Genomic DNA, 17,946 nt, shown 5'->3' on the forward strand with positions numbered 1-17,946 from the left:
TTTGCTTTGAACACTTTCATACCAGGATATTCAAAACTAACTAAACAAAGACATAAATGGTCAAATTAATGCATATCAAACAATTAATGGTGATACTAAACTGAAAAAATATATCTTGTAAATAAAGAATAAAAGCATTTTAAAAGTAATAAACTGATAAAATAATAAACCTCAATAAATTATTCAAAACTCATCATTACAGGCAACAAGTTTAAAAATGAAAACAAGATTTTAAAGCTTGAACTACAATGCTACCACATCTGTCACTGAGCACAAAAAGCATTTGATAGCAGGTTCATCAAGTAAAATGTAACATATCTTATGCTAATTTATATTTCAAGAAACTACCATATGAATTTTGCATTATTACTTCTTCCTTTTTACATTTTGCTGCTACTTAACTTAGACACCCCTTCTGGATAAACAGCAAAACATTCTGAAACTGATCATAAAAAATGAATCATGTGATGACGTGAGTTTGGTTTGTTTGGTTAGCTGATGGTAGCGTAGAGCTTGTCGGGATCAGTGGAGGCTGCAGCAGAAGAGGAGGAAGCTTTTACAGTGCTGTAGGTCACTGCATCATCTTTATCAGCATCATCTTTGCCCCGAACCTGAGAAACAGTGCAACATAAATTACACAAGATACGACTATGTGAAATCCACCACAACACACTGCCACATGTTGAAAGGCAACAGAAGCATCAGACTTCTTACCCGGGCTTTACTGTCGGTCTTCCTTGTGTAGCTGATGGAGGCGTAGGAAACACCACCTTCAGGATCATCCTACACAGTGAAGACAACATGATGGCTGCTCAGTAACATGTAGATTTATACTGACTCACCTCTTCAGTTCAGTTCAGTTCAATTCTAGTTGTATTCTGTCTTCTTCTATCTTGCAGATGACAGTTAGACTCAAGAGTTTCTATCATACTGCCACATTATGGAAAACAAATACAAGTAAATGTAATGTTGTACTGGGTGTAGTGTGTGATCTCACTGGTCCTGACTGGTTTCTGAACCAGACTGAGTCACTGCAGGGTTTAAGCTCAGTCCCTGACTCATCTGATCTCTTTTAACTTTTAGTGTCACAACACAGTCAGTAATGTTTATTCTTCTTCTCTTTTAACTACAGAACTTAAAATAACAATGATGTTTGCTCTACAAAGTCTTATAATATCAATCATATAATCACAATAATAATCATAATAATCATCATATAAACCTGATGATTGAATTTTAAACTCACAGTGTTTTCATCTATCTGTATGTTGTTCCCTGAAAGACAAAGAGAGACGACTTTAGTTTCAACACTGAAAATCCAGGTTTTTCAAAAAGTTTCATCTGTGGACTTTCTCACCTGTAGTTTTCTTCCGTCTGATGACAACCACAACAACAGTTAGTAAGAGTGCTGCTAAACCCACAGCCACAATGATGTACCACCACCAACCTGGAAAGAGAAAGAAAACATTAAAAACATTCAGGCTGCAGCTTTCTGTTCTGTTCAAAATCCTGCTGCTAAACTAGAAGAGAAGTCACTCACTACTACTATTGTTTCCCTCACACAAACCTTAGTTTTCTACTGTTATCATGTCTTGAGCAAAAACAATCCAATTCAACTTCAAAATACTGATTTGCAAATATTGACTGTGAGGAGCATTACTAAACACTCGACCATTTACTCAGACATGTGTTTGAACACTGACTGAGACTGACTGACTGATGAAGATAATATCTTTACTCACAGCCAAACATTAGTCTGACACTCATACTTCATTGCATCATAACAGTATTCACACTTTAGACTTTAAAAGAGGAAGACAGAGAGACATGGCATTATTGGCTTATGTATAAAAATAATCCAGTTTTTTTTAAAAAGAAAAGAAGTTGAATCTGCTGTTATAGGTTTCCAACACACTCTGCATGATTTTTTACATAAATGAGGGCCTATGTGTACTTTTCCTTTTCACTCTTTCCTTTCAGTAACAATGTTCTAAATGTATTATAAATCAAGTATTCATATAGTGTTTTGGCAAAACTGTATCTGATTATGGTCATGCCAATAAAGTCCTTTGAATCTGAATGTGAGTTAGAGAAGCAAATGCTAAATGTTCAGTTTCTACCTTGTTGGGTATCATTGTTTGCAGGCACTTTCAGGTCTTTGTTGTCTCTGCTTTTGTGCTTTCTTCCATTGTTGTAGTTGATATAATTGTTGCTGTTGTTGCGTCCTCACCTGCATCTATTCTGCTGTTTTTAAATTAAACGCTAGCGACTCATGCTAACATGCTCACAATGACAAAGCTGACATGCTGATGTTTAGCAGGTGTAATGTTTGTACATGTACCATATTTACTGTTGCCATGACGATGAAGGTCGCCTAATTTTAAGGAAATAGTAACTTTAACTCACCTAACATGTTTCTCTAACATTAACAAAGTGATCATTTTAACTCAAACCATGATCTTTCCCTAAACCTAACCAACACTGAAAGACCACAGTGTTGCCACATCATAAAACATCATTATTGTTTAACAGTGATGTGTGACAGTTTTGGAAAGCACAGACAAATGATGACGCCCTGCTGATTACTGCTGATATAGACACCAGAGTAGAAAATGCTCATATGTGTTGTTCTGGAGTCACATGGCCAAACCACGTATTCGTTGTTGTTTAATTTGGAGGATTTGGTGGTTTTTCTTGCTGTAATCAATATTTACCTTCATAATGCACTTACATTATAAGTGATGGGGATCAAAACCAACAGTCCTCGTTTTGAGCAAGAATGTGTTTAAAGGTTTATCTGTTGGTACAACCATGTCTCCTAGAAATGACGTTCATATACAATTAAATTGTTTTCCCAGTTATACTGTGTTGGCAATTCACTGCCTGGATCACGATCAGAGGCAACACTTTTTCGAATGAATGAAGCTATACATTTAAATTATCAGTCTGAAGTCGCAGGGAGGAGGTTGTGGTGGATGATGGACGTACAAGAAGCACCAGAGAATGGGGTAACTTAACAATGTGCTTAAGTTACTGCAGACTTTTTTCTGTATTAAAGCAAGACCATGATCTTTCCTCAACCTTAACAAAGTGCTGCCAGCGCCTAAACATCATCATACAAAGTTTAATATTTCTATAGTTTCTTCTAGTGGATATACTGCATGATCGGGTATTTTAATGGAAACTACGTTGGACTATGTTTAAAAACCCGACTACGTTGTCTGTGAAAATTTCACTCACATGCTCAATATCAACATTTTGCAATTTGCCAAATATTTTAATTAACAATATTTTGTCATATTGAGAGAAAACATAATTCAACGAGCATTAAGTTTCTACTAAAAGTGCATTATATTGAAAAGTGTTCCTAATATTTTTTCCATCCCATTAACATACATGAGGGAGGCAAAATATTAGGAACACTTTTCAATATAATGTACTTCAGTACATCACCTTCCACTATGAACTAAATATTAACATGAAGTAGAATTATCACCTTTCTGACAATGTCAACGAAAACTGAAACTATATAAACTTTGTAAAAGTAGAATTTATGGCAGAGCTGTTGTTGTTCCTAATAAAGTGCTTGGTCAGTGTTCAGTATATGACATACAGTATATGTAATTTATAGTAGACGGGGTTGGAAGATAATATGAGGCTTCAGCTTTCTCAGTTAGTCAAATAAAGTAACAGAGAGAGATACTGTAAAGAAACATACAGAAAATGTTGAGTTACCTTGTGATGTAATTGTAGCATCTTTGGTTGCAGGTGTTGTGGTTGTAGCTGCCTTTGTGCTGCTTTGAATTGTTGTTGATTCAGTTGTTGCTGTTGTGGTGTCTGCATCTGGAAAAATGAACAAAGCCCAGAAATTATACAATTAGAAAATACTTCATGTTTATCATCTGCAGTACCTCAATGAGAAAGAATATCATCTTAAAACTTCAAATCTATAAAACACACAAATATTTTATGTAAATCTTCACATCAGTCTGAAGTGATTTTAAACAGCTCATCATATTCTCAGCTGTTTTCTCAACTGTGGTCCAACAGCTGAAGATAAACAGCTGCACTTCTCTGTCATTATGTGTCACAAAACACTTTTTGCAATTTCAACTGATTAAAAGTCTTTGGGAAAGAATGTCTACATCTACACTAGTAAACAGCTGTTTTCACATATTGCCGGGGCAGCAGTGGTTGAATACATTGAATAAAATGTTGAATACATATGAGTGACATTGTTGCTCACCTTCTTGTGTTGTTGATGTCATTGTTTCAGGTTCTGTTGTTGTTTCAGCCACACCTGACAGATTAAATAACAAAAACCAACAAACTTTAAAATGAGACAAAAACACATTGTTCACCATCTGCTGTGACTAAATGAGAAACATTTATATCAACCTAAAACTTAAAATACATCAAATACATAAATGCAGTTTTGTCATTTTTCATATCAGAATAAAGTGATTTTAAACAGCTCATCATCTTCTCACCTGGTTTCTCACATGACAACTGAGGACTGAAGTTATACAGCTGCACTTTTCCATTGTTGGGATCTGTGACTTCACACTTCAGTAACTCATGAATTGATGTGTAAATAAAATGATGTTTGTACATGTACCATGTTTACTATCTTAGATTAGCATTCATGGCGATCCATCCAATAGTTGTGGAGATTTTTCAGTCTGGACCAAAGTGTTTAAAAATGTAGTGATACATGTATCACATAAACATAACTGACTGAATCTTACTTTGCTTTTCTTATGTATTGTGGTGTTTTTTTTTAGTGTTTTTATGTGTTCAGAATCTGAATTGAACTGTGCACTGCGGTCTTATGTACACTGTGAACACACCAAAAGTATAAATGCATTAATGGAATATTAGTCTAATGGGAGGCAGAGCCTTCAGCTATCAGGCTCCTCTCTTGTGGAACCATCTTCCAGATTTGGTCCGAGGGGGCAGACACCCTCTCTGCACTTAAGAGTAGGCTTAAAACTTTCCTTTTTGATAAAGCTTATAGTTAGGGCTGACCACGCTCACCTTGGATCAGCCCTTAGTTATGCTGCTATAGGCCTAGACTGCCGGGGGACTTCCCATGATGCACTGAGTTCCTCTCTCCTCTTCTCCATCCGTATGTATTCTTTTACCATTAATGCATGTTACTAACTTTCCTTCTTCCTCGGAGTTCTTTGTGCTTTCTCATCCGTAGGAAACCCCATAAACCATGCTGACGTGTTGATGTTCTCTTCTGCCCTTCACCAACTGTTCCGGTTGTTGTTGCTGTTTGTTGCTGCTAGTCATGTATCTCTTGTTGTTGCTGTTGCTGTTCTGCTTCTCTGTGTCCCCACCCCCCCCACACCCTCTCCTCTCTCTCTCAACCCAACCGGTCAAAGCAGATGGCCGCCCATCTAGAGCCGGGTTCTGCTTGAGGTTTCTTCCCATTAAAGGGGAGTTTTTCCTCACCGCTGTCGCCAAGTGTTTGCTCATGGGGGAATTATTGGGCCTCTCTCTCTGTAAATTAAAGAGTACGGTCTAGACCTGCTCCATGTGAAAAGTTCCCTGAGATGACTTTTGTTGTGATTTGGTGCTATATAAATAAAATTGAATTGAATTCTACATTATATTTGCAAGAAGCCAATCACCTTAATGTGCCTGTCTGGGTTGAAGGACAGGTTCACAGTTTTTAAAGTCTGCCTTAAAACAACAGTCAGACGCCTAAATGAACATTGAAACAGGTTTTTCTGAGTCTGTCCTCTCAAAAAAAATGTCACAAATGGTGGTAATGTCAGTCAGCCAAAATCTACCTATGTTTCTGTTTGAGTGACAGATGCCATCTAGTGGCCGTAGTAATTATGACCCAGAGAAGTGGTGCGGTTCACATGATCTATATATAAGTTGACAAATTTCTTCATTCGGAGGTGGCTGCTTTGATCCTAATTTATAAAAAGTGGACTGTGGATTTTGCTGCAAGTGAAATTTTCTGTTTCTAACCAAGAGTCAGGACAGGTTTTTAAAAGGACGTAACCACAGTCTTCCCGTAACCTTAACCCCATGGTGATTACTGTTGCCATGACGATGAAGGTCCCCTAATTTTAAGGAAATATTAACCCAACCCATCCTACATGTTTCTCTAACCTTAACAAAGTGATCATTGTAACTCAAACCATGATCTTTCCCTAAACCTAACAAGACCTGAACCACAGTGTTTTCACATCAGTCTGAAGTGATTTTAAACAGCTCATCATATTCTCACCTGTTTTCTCAACTGTGGTTCAACAGCTGAAGATAAACAGTTGCACTTTTCTGTCATCATGTGTCACAATACACTTTTTGCAATTTCAACTGATTAAAAGTCTTTGGGAAAGAATGTCTACATCTACACTAGTAAACAGCTGTTTTCACGTATTGCCGGGGCAGCAGTGGTTGAATACATTGAATAAAATGTTGAATACATATGAGTGACTTTGTTGCTCACCTTCTTGTGTTGTTGTTTCAGCCACACCTGACAGATTAAATAACAAAAACCAACAAACTTTAAAATGAGACAAAAACACATTGTTCACCATCTGCTGTGACTAAATGAGAAACATTTATATCAACCTAAAACTTAAAATACATCAAATACATAAATGCAGTTTTGTCATTTTTCATATCAGAATAAAGTGATTTTAAACAGCTCATCATCTTCTCACCTGGTTTCTCACCAGACAACTGAGGACTGAAGTTATACAGCTGCACTTTTCCACTGTTGGGATCTGTGACTTCACACTTCAATAACTCATGATTTGATGTGCAAATAAAATGAGAAGTCAGGAAGGACACAGTGACTGAACAGGTAGACTGTGATGTCTTCAAGTCTTTGTCATCTTTGTCCACATCTTTACCCTGATACACCCACTTCACTGTGTGTCTACACTCATCATGTGTCGACACAGAGCAGCTTAACATCACCTCATCATTGTTCTTATATTCAGTCACTGGTGAAGATGGAGATATTGTGAGAGAAAGACAACAAGAGTCAGATTAACTTCATCACTGTAATCATAATTATTGTAATGTTTCAGTATATTGTTCTAACCAGACAGTTTGAGCTGAAAACATTATGATGTAAATACTCACTGGTAACAACAGACAGATCAACCTGAGAGTCTTGACCTTGTTGTTGTCCTGATTTGAGCTGTCTGCAGGTGTAAAGACCAACATCCTCAACTGTGACCTTCTTTATAACCAGAGAACAGTTCACTGTAACACTCAGTCTGTCTGATTTAGCTTTGGCTTCTTCACCAATCTGCCCAAGTTTAATCAGCTCTACTGCTGCTGTGCTTCTTAAACCAACAAAGAGCCAGGTAGTACTGTCACATTTATCCTGATTCTTTAACACATTTTCACAAGACAAAGTAACTTCATCTCCATCTCTGACAGTTAAGGAGGAATGTTGTCCAGTTATGGCTGCTGAGAGATATGAGAGAGGAATATGAACAATTAACTGAAATAAATAGAAATATGACCGTCATGTTCATTGTTAGTGTGAGGATCATTTTAGATACAACAGAACTTTCTATATGTGTCTCATCTTCAGTTTTCAGTTCATTAAACTCAACATATTAACAACTAACAACATACTCGTCTCAATTTAAGAAGGTTAATAAAATACTAAATTAATCTTTTTTTCTTACCTGAAAACTGAAGCACCAGTATCAGAAACAACATTTGAATCCGTCTGAATTCAACCATCCTGCTTCTCTCTCTCATCGATCTCTGCTTCTCTTAACTGTTGCAGTCTCTAAAGTAATGTGTGAAGTAAGGCGTCTTCTTCCTGTCATTTGTACGTGTGACACTTCCTCTTCCTCACTCTGCTGCATGTACAGTCCAGGCAGTAAGTATTTGGACAGTTACACAGTTTTTGTTCTTTAGGCTCTGTGTTTCAGCACATTCAATCTGTAATAAAACAATGAATACTGCATTAAAGTACCAAGTCTCAGCTTTAATTAGAGTTGTAACTGTAACTGTAAATGTCCAAATACTTACTGTCTGGACTGTATGTAGGCAGACTGGTCGGAGTTTTGTCTCTGAATTCTTTTGCAACCAAAAACTAATTAACATATTTACTTTTGACAGTTTAGTTCTTATTCACTGTGACTGACAAGACATTGACTCACATTTCTTGATCAGTAATATGACGGGTAAGCAGCACTAAAGAGGTCAGAGGTCAGATGTCACAGCTGTCTGACAAAGATCCTGTGAAACTGGGATGTAATCACAGATCACAAGGTAAAGAAATATGTTTCTGCAGTCAGAGCAGCCATATTAAACCATATTAAGATTCAACAAGTGCACACTGTGTTCGTTCCCACGGTGTATTTGTGACAACGACGTGTTTGACCTCCTGAAAAGAAGAAGAGGAAGTTGAACAGATGAAGACTGTTAAGTAAGATAAATGGTTGCAGTAATGCAACTCTTCTTAGGAAACACACAGACAGACATGTTAATCAATCTGAATTCAACCATCGTGCTTCACCATCCTTCTTTGTCGATATCTTCAGAACAAGAGATCGACGCTCTCAACTGTCAGAGTCTGTAAAGTAGTTTGTGTTGTAGAGAGATACAGCATCTACCTCCTGCAGTTAGTGTGATGTCACTTCCTCATTGTGACACTTAGTCTTTTGTCAACTGTTGGATTTACTGTATTTTCATCCAAACAGTCAAAAACTCATTTTTACTTTGACATTTGTACATTTAGTTGTGTCTCATCCACAGTGATGCAACGTTTTTGATCAGCAATAACAGAATCTGCTGACAGTCAGAGGTCAGAGGTCACAGCAGCCTGACAAAGATTGAACAGGATGAACATGTAGGATGGAGACATGATTATGTGTCACTGATTAAAGACAAAGGAATATGTTTCTGCCTTTAAAAGAGACATTGAGGCAATCTGATGCTGTAAGAAGCAAACTACTGTATATCAAGGCTCATATTTTGTCTCAAGTGCACACTGTGTCCAGTCCCATGATGCATTTGTGACGATGACGTGTCTGACCTCCTGAAAGGAAGAAGATAAGAATTGAGGAAGTTGTGCATGTGCAGATTGTTAGTTAAGATAAATGTTTGCAATAATGCAGCTCTTCTTTTCTGTAGATAGTGTTTATTAGAAAACAGACAGGACTCATGGTGACGTCTGACAGCACACATGAACAGACAGGTGAAGAGTCAAACTTTGACTCTTAATGCTCAACATGGTGCAACATGGTGATACTGTAGCAGCTGTAAAAGAACAGATAAGATGATTTTTTTAGTGGTCTGAGACCTGCTAGTTCCTCATTGTAGTTTTTCTGAGAAATGAGAGGTGTGTCAAGTGTTTTAGTGAGAATGTGGAAACAACAGCAGCAGAGCTCTGGAGGTTTTACCCTCTAATGATGACCAGATAAGAATCAGAAACACAAGAAGCTCACAGGAACAGACAGTCAACACTTTATGAAAAGACAAAGAGGAATTTTCTGCTGAAATCTACTTTAATCTCTGGAAGGTTTGAGGTCTCTGAGACTCCAGCAGTGCACGTTAATACATACTGATGCTGAGTTAACTTGTTTATACTTAGTTGAGCTTCAGTTCAGGCAGCTTAACATTTAATATGAAGGTTTTTCATGCTATATGCACACTGCAGAGGTGACTTTGGTCATTTAAGCTGCGTGAAATGTATTAACAGTCATCATAGTGAAGCAGTAACTTCCACAGCTTGAGGCTTTGTTACGTGTGGCATGTAGGTGCAATACTGCACACTGACTGTGGGAGTGTTTTCTCTCTCTCTCTCTCTCTCTCTTATTCTCTCTCTCTCGCTTTCTCTCTCTCCGGCGCTCTTCCTCTCTCTCTCCCTCTGCCTTCCTTTGTAGGAATGAAGCACCTGGAGCCAATTATTCCATGAGAGAAAAGGGGGAACCTGAGGGGTGGTGTGGACACACAACTGATTACTGACAGCAGCAGTGGCTTATGGGGAATTTTTCTTCTTCTTCTCTTAGTTTTCTTCTCAACATGGTTTAGAGTGTTGGGTTTTGTTATTTTAGTTTGGGATGGAGGTTACTGGTAGTCTAGTTTTTGGGTTTGGTTTTGATTAGGTTGAGTACACTTTTCTTTTAATAGGTAGGGGAATGAGCTGGGTGCAATGGCCCATGGCGTGGCTGGCCCAGTAACTTCCCATCTTTTGTTCTTTTTGGCTGGGATCTCCATCTTCTTTTGTTTGTTTTTTTTCTTTACCTTTTAAGTATGGTTAAATAGTTGAAAAATAAATGGCTGTTGTTAAAGCAGAGGTTTTGGCGTCTTTGTTATGTTTCGGTCTCCAGGGGGAGCCTTTGTTTGGTGAGGCCGTAACATATTGGGGGCTCGTTTAAACATTTTGTCACACTGCCGTTGCTTTTGTAGGCTTGTTTTCAACGCAGAGTGCGGGTAAGTTGTTGTTGGCTTTGTTTGTTTCACCTTAGTGTGGTAACTGTGCGTTTTGGTTCAGCGCAGTTACTCGTGACTACAAACTGTGTCATTGTAACTTATTTTTTGCCTCTCCAAGTGTTAATGGATACATAGTTGACACTGTGGGGTGTTGCATTGATACATTGGTTCATTTGCTAGTTGTTTGATAGTGCATACGTTGTGTGTGTTTAGTCAAGTTTTACGCACACGTGTGTTGGACGCCACTGACCGTGTGCTGCTGTCTTGTATGGGCAACATTTGGTGTGTGTGTGTGTTTTGTATCGGGCTGTAGTTGACCTGTTCTTCTGGTTTTGTGGTTGAACTTGGATTCTGATGGAGTTTAATCTTGAAGAGTTTGCCCCGCAGCCTAGCCTTGATAAATTCCATCATTGCATGAAGGAACATTTGTGTCTAAAAATTTGAGGAAACAAGTGATAAAATCAAAATAAATAAAATCAAACCAGCTCCGTCTGTCTTTATATGCAGCCTATGATCACAATGCATCGTCATGTGCTTTAACACTGCTGAATGTAGATTGAATTATTGGATTTCTGTGCATTCTCAGGTAACTTTGAGTGTATTTCTATTTGTATTTAGAAACATTTTAGATCCAAGTGTGAACAGAGGGATGATTTAGAGGTGAAAGAACAGACGGATAAGGGAAGTTGTAGTCTGAGTAGAAGCAGGACATCTATAGCTGAGAATATCCACCTTTCATTATCAGTCAGAACACTATTAGTACCTGAAATAATTACACAACACAGTGTAGAATTAAGTGGTTAATATTTCTTTATTGGCGTATTATATTATTATCAGATATAATAAAGAGAAGACTGTTACTGACTGCAGTAAGACTCAAAGCTCATTCAAACCAAACACATGTTGGCTTCCTGACAAACATGTTAACAATGATAAATGAAAGTTAAAATTAATTCTTCTGTAAATTTAAACATGAAACTGATCTGAAGCTGCTGCAGCTTAAAAAGCAGCAACAAAAGTAGCAAGAAAAGTTTTAGAAATAATGCAGGAAAAGACATTTAATAAAACTCACAGCTTCTTAACAAGAGATAAAATCCAGATTTGAATATTGTTGTCCAAGTCAGACTAAAAATAAAAATTTCTCAGCACACAAAACATACAAATCTCAAAGTGATCTTATGATTCTTTCTTTATGTAAAGAATTCAACTACTCATGTAAAACTGAGACCATATTAATGATATAACAGCAAGGGAGTCATTTCTCTGGTGAGTTGATGTTGGTGTGGAAGTCGTTGATCAGTGGAGTCTGACAGAAGTAGAAGGTTCTCCAAAGTTTTCATAGTTCACCGCACCATCATCTTCATCATTCTGCTCCTGTGAAAAACAACACAAAGAAACCCACTCTGACACACTCACACTGAAAACTCACAAATCACAACCCTACTTCTTTGACCTTTAGGTTTCTGCTGCTGCACATTCAACACAATCACAGATAATCTAACATATACAAATAAATGAAGTTGTTCCTCCCCAGAAGAGCCCCGAACTCCCAGATTTTCCTCCCAGCTGACTGTTGCAGTTTTAAAAGTGAACACAGGTCACAGTGGAGTCAGCAGAACCTGAACGCACCATCAGATATTTTTGGCTTCTTACTGAGTTTAAATCCTGCACAAACACAAACAGTGAGACATTCACAGTCCTGCACTGACTTACAGTCTCTTAATGTACACATTTGTCTTTTTATACATCAGTTCAGTTGTTATTTTCAACTCACAATGTTGTCATCAGGTGGTCTCTGGTTCCCTGGAAAATAAATCACAGAGTAATATTTCAGTTCTAAACTTACAGTTTGTTTTAGACTTAACAAATGTTGGTCTGAATTTTCTCACCTCGAGCTCTGAAGAGAAGAACAGTAATCACAGTGATGAGGAGGAGTTCAGCCACACGCATCACCAACATTATGTAGCTCAGAGCAGAACAATCTGTACAAGTATTGATTAGCGAAACAACATGACAGTAAAGGAAGTATGTACATTTGAAATATTTTGGCAGGTTGTCACATTTAATAAGCAGGTTCATGTGAGCTGTGGAAATAAAAACCATGGAAATAAAAGATTCACTAGTTGCATTTGTACAGCAGTGTATTGCTGCCACCATAACAAAAAATATTTTCTCAGTTTCTTGATATAACAAGAAAACATTTTAAGAAAAACAACTTGTTAAATTATGCAAGTTATGCAGCACATTGCTGCTCTTTATGGGTTCAAGAGCTCAAGAAGATATTATGATATCGACTGCAGTTGGACCTCATGTTATGAAAAATGACAGACAGGTAGAAACAGGAAGAAAAAGAGGATCTTTATATACCAGGGGAGATATTTACTGTGCGCTCACGTTTCATTACTGTTAATGAAAACTGATAAAATATACAGACACAAGCACAGCAAAGCACGTTTTAACTTCTTTTAACTTTTTGATTGTTTGGGGAAAACCCATGTAACTTATGCATGTAACGTGTGCATACATGTTGCCATGGTTACACATATATGTCTTGATGGTTCATGTCCAGAAGCTGGATTTAATGGTAGCTTATATACATTTCAAGCATTTGTTTCACACCAGCCTAAACTAGATGATAATTGGTCAACTCTCTGGGGAAGACCTGGTCTGATTAGAAGAGACGGCATACATCCCACTTTGGATGGAGCTGCTCTCATATCTAGAAATATGGCTGAGTTTATTAGTAATCCTGAACCATGACAACCCAGAGTTAGGGTATATATACATAGTAGGTGATTTTAATATTCATGTGGATGTTGATAATGATAGTCTCAGCGCTGCGTTTATCTCATTATTGGACTCAATTGGCTTCTCTCAGTGTGTAAATGAACCCACTCACTGTCTTATTGAATTCCTGTTACAGGAGTACACGCCATTAGACAAACATGTCTTCACTAGATGTCTATCTGATAGTGCTGTAGCTACATTTAAGGAAGCAATTCCATCAGTATTGAATTTACTGCCATGTTTCAATACAACAGAGGACTCTTATGTTAACTTTAGTCCCTCCCAAATTGATCATGTTGTTGATAGTGCCGCAGGATAATGGGAATAACACTCGACTCCATTAACCCTTTAAAAAAGACGATAATAAAATATAAGAGGTTCGCTCCATGGTATAACTCCCAACAACACAAATTAAAGCAAACATTCTGAACATTTGTCAGAATATGGTGTTCCACCAAACTGGAAGACTCTCGTTTAGTCTGGCAGGATAGTCTTAAAACATATAGGAAGGTTCTCTGTAAGGCCAGAGCCGCCTATTACTCATCATTACTAGAAGAGAATAAAAACAGTCCGAGGTTCCTCTTCAGCACTTTGGCTGACAAAGAGTCATAAATGTATTGATCCATGTATTCCTATAGCTCTCAGTAGTAACGACTTCATGAGCATCTTTAATGATAAAATTCTAACTATTAGAGAGAAAATTCATCACCTCCTGCCCTCAACAGGCACCGATTTATCCGCAAACACAGGAACCTTAGAGGTAAAAGTGCATTATATTGAAAAGTGTTCCTAATATTTTTTCCACCCCATTAACATACATGAGGGAGGCAAAATATTAGGAACACTTTTCAATATAATACACTCCAGTACATCACCATCCACTATGAACTAAATATTAACATAAAGTAGAATCATCACCTTTCTGACAATATCAACGAAAACTGAAACTATAAAAAGTAGAATTTATGGCACAGCTGTTGTTGTTCCTAATAAAGTGCTTGGTCAGTGTTCAGTATATGACATACAGTATATGTAATTTATAGTAGACGGGGTTGGAAGATAATATGAGGCTTCAGCTTTCTCAGTTAATCAAATAAAGTAACAGAGAGAGATACTGTAAAGAAACATACAGAAAATGTTGAGTTACCTTGTGGTGTAATTGTAGCATCTTTGGTTGCTGTTGTGGTTGTCGCTGCCTTTGTGCTGCTTTGAATTGTTGTTGATTCAGTTGTTGCTGTTGTGGCGTCTGCATCTGGACAAATGAACAAAGCCCAGAAATTATACAATTAGAAAATACTTCATGTTTATCATCTGCAGTACCTCAATGAGAAAGAATATCATCTTAAAACTTCAAATCTATAAAATACACAAATATTTTATGTAAATCTTTACATCAGTCTGAAGTGATTTTAAACAGCTCATAATCTTCTCACCTGGTTTCTCACCAGACAACTGAGGACTGAAGTTATACAGCTGCACTTTTACATTGTTGAGATCTGTGACGTTACACTTCAAAAACTTATAATTTGATGTGTAAATAAAATGAGAAATCAGGAAGGACACAGTGGCTGAACAGGTAGACTGTGATGTCTTCAAGTCTTTGTTTTCTTTGTCCACATCTTTACCCTCATACACCCACTTCACTCTGTGTCTACATGCATCATATGTCGACACAGAGCAGTTTAACATCACCTCATTATTGTTCTTATGTTCAGTCACTGGTGAAGATGGAGATATTGTGAGAGAAAGACAACAAGAGTCAGATTAACTTCATCACTGTAATCATAATCATTGTAATGTTTCAGTATATTGTTCTAACAAGACAGTTTGAGCTGAAAACGTTATGATGTAAATACTCACTGGTAACAACAGACAGATAAACCTGAGAGTCTTGACCTTGTTGTTGTCCTGATTCGTTGTATTGTCTGCAGAAGTAACGACCAACATCCTCAACTGTGACCTTCTTTATAACCAGAGAACAGTTCGCTGTAACACTCAGTCTGTCTGATTTAGCTTTGGCTTCTTCACCAATCTGCCCAAGTTTAATCAGCGCTACTGTTGCTGTGCTTCCTGAACCACTGAAGAGCCAGACAGTACTGTTACATTTATCCTGATCCTTTAACACATTTTCACAATGCAAAGTAACTTCATCTCCATCTCTGACAGTGAAGGAGGAACGTTGTCCAGTTATGTCTGCTAAGAGATATGAGAGAGGAATATGAACAATTAACTGAAATAAATAGAAATATGACCGTCATGTTCATTGTTAGTGTGAGGATCATTTTAGATACAACAGAACTTTCTAAATGTGTCTCATCTTCAGTTTTCAGCTCATTAAACTCAACATATTAACAACTAACAACATACTCGTCTCAGTTTAAGAAGGTTAATAAAATACTACATTAATCTTTTTTTCTTACCTGAAAACTGAAGCACCAGTATCAGAAACAACATTTGAATCCGTCTGAATTCAACCATCCTGCTTCTCTCTCTCATCGATCTCTGGTTCTCTTAACTGTCGCAGTCTCTAAAGTAATGTGTGAAGTAAGGCGTCTTCTTCCTGTCATTTGCACATCTGACACTTCCTCTTCCTCACTCTGCTGCATGTACAGTCCAGGCAGTAAGTGCATGGACAGTTACACAGTTTTTGTTCTTCAGGCTCTGTGTTTCAGCACATTCAATCTGTAATAAAACAATGAATACTGCATTAAAGTACCAAGTCTCAGCTTTAATTAGAGTAGTAACTGTAACTGTAAATGTCCAAATACTTACTGTCTGGACTGTATGTAGGCAGACTGATCAGAGTTTTTTGCAACCAAAAACTAATTAACATATTTACTTTTGACAGTTTAGTTCTTATTCACTGTGACTGACAAGACATTGACTCACATTTCTTGATCAGTAATATGACGGGTAAGCAGCACTAAAGAGGTCAGAGGTCAGATGTCACAGCTGTCTGACAAAGATCCTGTGAAACTGGGATGTAATCACGGATCACAAGATAAAGAAATATGTTTCTGCAGTCAGAGCAGCCATATTGAACCATATTAAGATTCAACAAGTGCACACTGTGTTCGTTCCCACGGTGTATTTGTGACAACGACATGTTTGACCTCCTGAAAAGAAGAAGAGGAAGTTGAAGACTGTTAAGTAAGGTAAATGGTTGCAGTAACGCAACTCTTCTTAGGAAACACACAGACAGACATGTTAATCCATCTGAATTCAACCATCGTGCTTCACGATCCTTCTTTGTCGATATCTTCAGAACAAGAGAACGATGCTCTCAACTGTCAGAGTCTGTAAAGTAGTTTGTGTTGTAGAGAGATACAGCATCTACCTCCTGCAGTTAGTGTGATGTCACTTCCTCATTGTGACACTTAGTCTTTTGTCAGCTGTTGGATTTACTGTATTTTCATCCAAACAGTCAAAAACTCATTTTTACTTTGATATTTGTAACATTTAGTTCTGTCTCATCCACAGTGATGCAACGTTTTTGATCAGCAATAACAGAATCTGCCGACAGTCAGAGGTCAGAGGTCACAGCAGCCTGACAAAGATTGAACAGGATGAACATGTAGGATGGAGACATGATTATGTGTCACTGATTACAAGACAAAGGAATATGTTTCTGCCTTTAAAAGAGACATTGAGGCAATCTGATGCTGTAAGAAGCAAACTACTGTATATTAAGGCTCATATTTTGTCTCAAGTGCACACTGTGTCCAGTCCCATGATGCATTTGTGATGATGACGTGTCTGACCTCCTGAAAAGAAGAAGATAAGAATTGAGGAAGTTGAGCGTGTGAAGACTATTAGTTAAGATAAATGTTTGCAATAATGCAACTCTTCTTTTCTGTAGATAGTGTTTATTAGAAAACAGACAGGATTCATGGTGACGTCTGACAGCACACATGAACAGACAGGTGAAGAGTCAAACTTTGACTCTTAATGCTCAACATGGTGCAACATGGTGATACTGTAGCAGCTGTAAAAGAACAGATAAGATGATGTTTTAGTGGTCTGAGACCTGTTAGTTCCTCATTGTAGTTTTTCTGAGAAATGAGAGGTGTGTCAAGTGTTTCAGTGAGAATGTGGAAACAACAGCAGCAGAGCTCTGGAGGTTTTACCCTCTAATGATGACCAGATAAGAATCAGAAACACAAGAAGCTCACAGGAACAGACAGTCAACACTCTATGAAAAGACAAAGAGGAATTTTCTGCTGAAATCTACTTTAATCTCTGGAAGGTTTGAGGTCTCTGAGACTCCAGCAGTGCACGTTGATACATAGTGATGCTGAGTTAACTTGTTTATACTTAGTTAAGCTTGAGTTCAGGCAGGTTTAACATTTCATATGAAGGTTTTTCATGCTATATGCACACTGCAGAGGTGACTTTGGACATTTAAGCTGCGTGAAATGTATTAACAGTCATCATAGTGAAGCAGTAACTTCCACAGCTTGAGGCTTTGTTACGTGTGGCATGTAGGTGCAATACTGCACACTGCCTGTGGGAGTGTTTTCTCTCTCTCTCTCTCTCTCTCTCTCGCTTTCTCTCTCTCCAGCGCTCCTCCTCTCTCTCTCTCTCTGCCTTCCTTTGTAGAAATGAAGCACCTGGAGCCAATTATTCCATGAGAGAAAAGGGGGAACCTGAGGGGTGGTGTGGACACACACCTGATTACTGACAGCAGCAGTGGCTTATGGGGAATTTTTCTTCTTCTTCTCTTAG

General features: G+C 37.8%; 1 protein-coding gene and 1 long non-coding RNA gene across 2 annotated transcripts; both read right to left on the minus strand.

Annotated features, from left to right (window-relative positions):
- Window positions 1–423: 423 nt before the first annotated feature.
- Window positions 424–7,814, minus strand: LOC137169460 (uncharacterized). Its single transcript, XM_067572668.1, has 9 exons — window positions 7,674–7,814; window positions 7,117–7,449; window positions 6,690–6,974; window positions 4,247–4,300; window positions 3,736–3,843; window positions 1,358–1,447; window positions 1,247–1,275; window positions 715–783; window positions 424–611 (listed from the first exon to the last, which is right to left on the minus strand). The coding sequence occupies exons 1-9, from the start codon at window positions 7,747–7,749 to the stop codon at window positions 492–494; spliced, it is 1,164 nt and encodes a 387-aa protein (XP_067428769.1). The 5' UTR covers window positions 7,750–7,814; the 3' UTR covers window positions 424–491.
- Window positions 7,815–14,386: 6,572 nt separating this feature from the next.
- On the minus strand, window positions 14,387–16,209 carry LOC137168991 (uncharacterized). The gene is made up of 4 exons (XR_010924375.1): window positions 15,642–16,209; window positions 15,082–15,414; window positions 14,655–14,939; window positions 14,387–14,473 (listed from the first exon to the last, which is right to left on the minus strand). It is a non-coding gene; the product is annotated as an uncharacterized lncRNA (long non-coding RNA).
- Between the last annotated feature and the right edge of the window lie 1,737 nt (window positions 16,210–17,946).

This window comes from Thunnus thynnus, chromosome 18, assembly GCF_963924715.1.
Source record: "Thunnus thynnus chromosome 18, fThuThy2.1, whole genome shotgun sequence".
In the NCBI taxonomy this organism is placed as follows: Eukaryota; Metazoa; Chordata; class Actinopteri; order Scombriformes; family Scombridae; genus Thunnus; species Thunnus thynnus.

Coding starts and splice junctions, on each gene's coding strand:
- LOC137169460 (XM_067572668.1), bottom strand. CDS start 7,749: ATGAGAGAGAGAAGCAGGATGGTTGAATTCAGACGGATTCAAATGTTG. Junction 3,844..4,246: donor GACATCAACAACACAAGAAG/GTGAGCAACAAT, acceptor TCATTTTTCCAG/ATGCAGACACCACAACAGCA. Junction 784..1,246: donor TACAGATAGATGAAAACACT/GTGAGTTTAAAA, acceptor TTCACTGTGTAG/GATGATCCTGAAGGTGGTGT.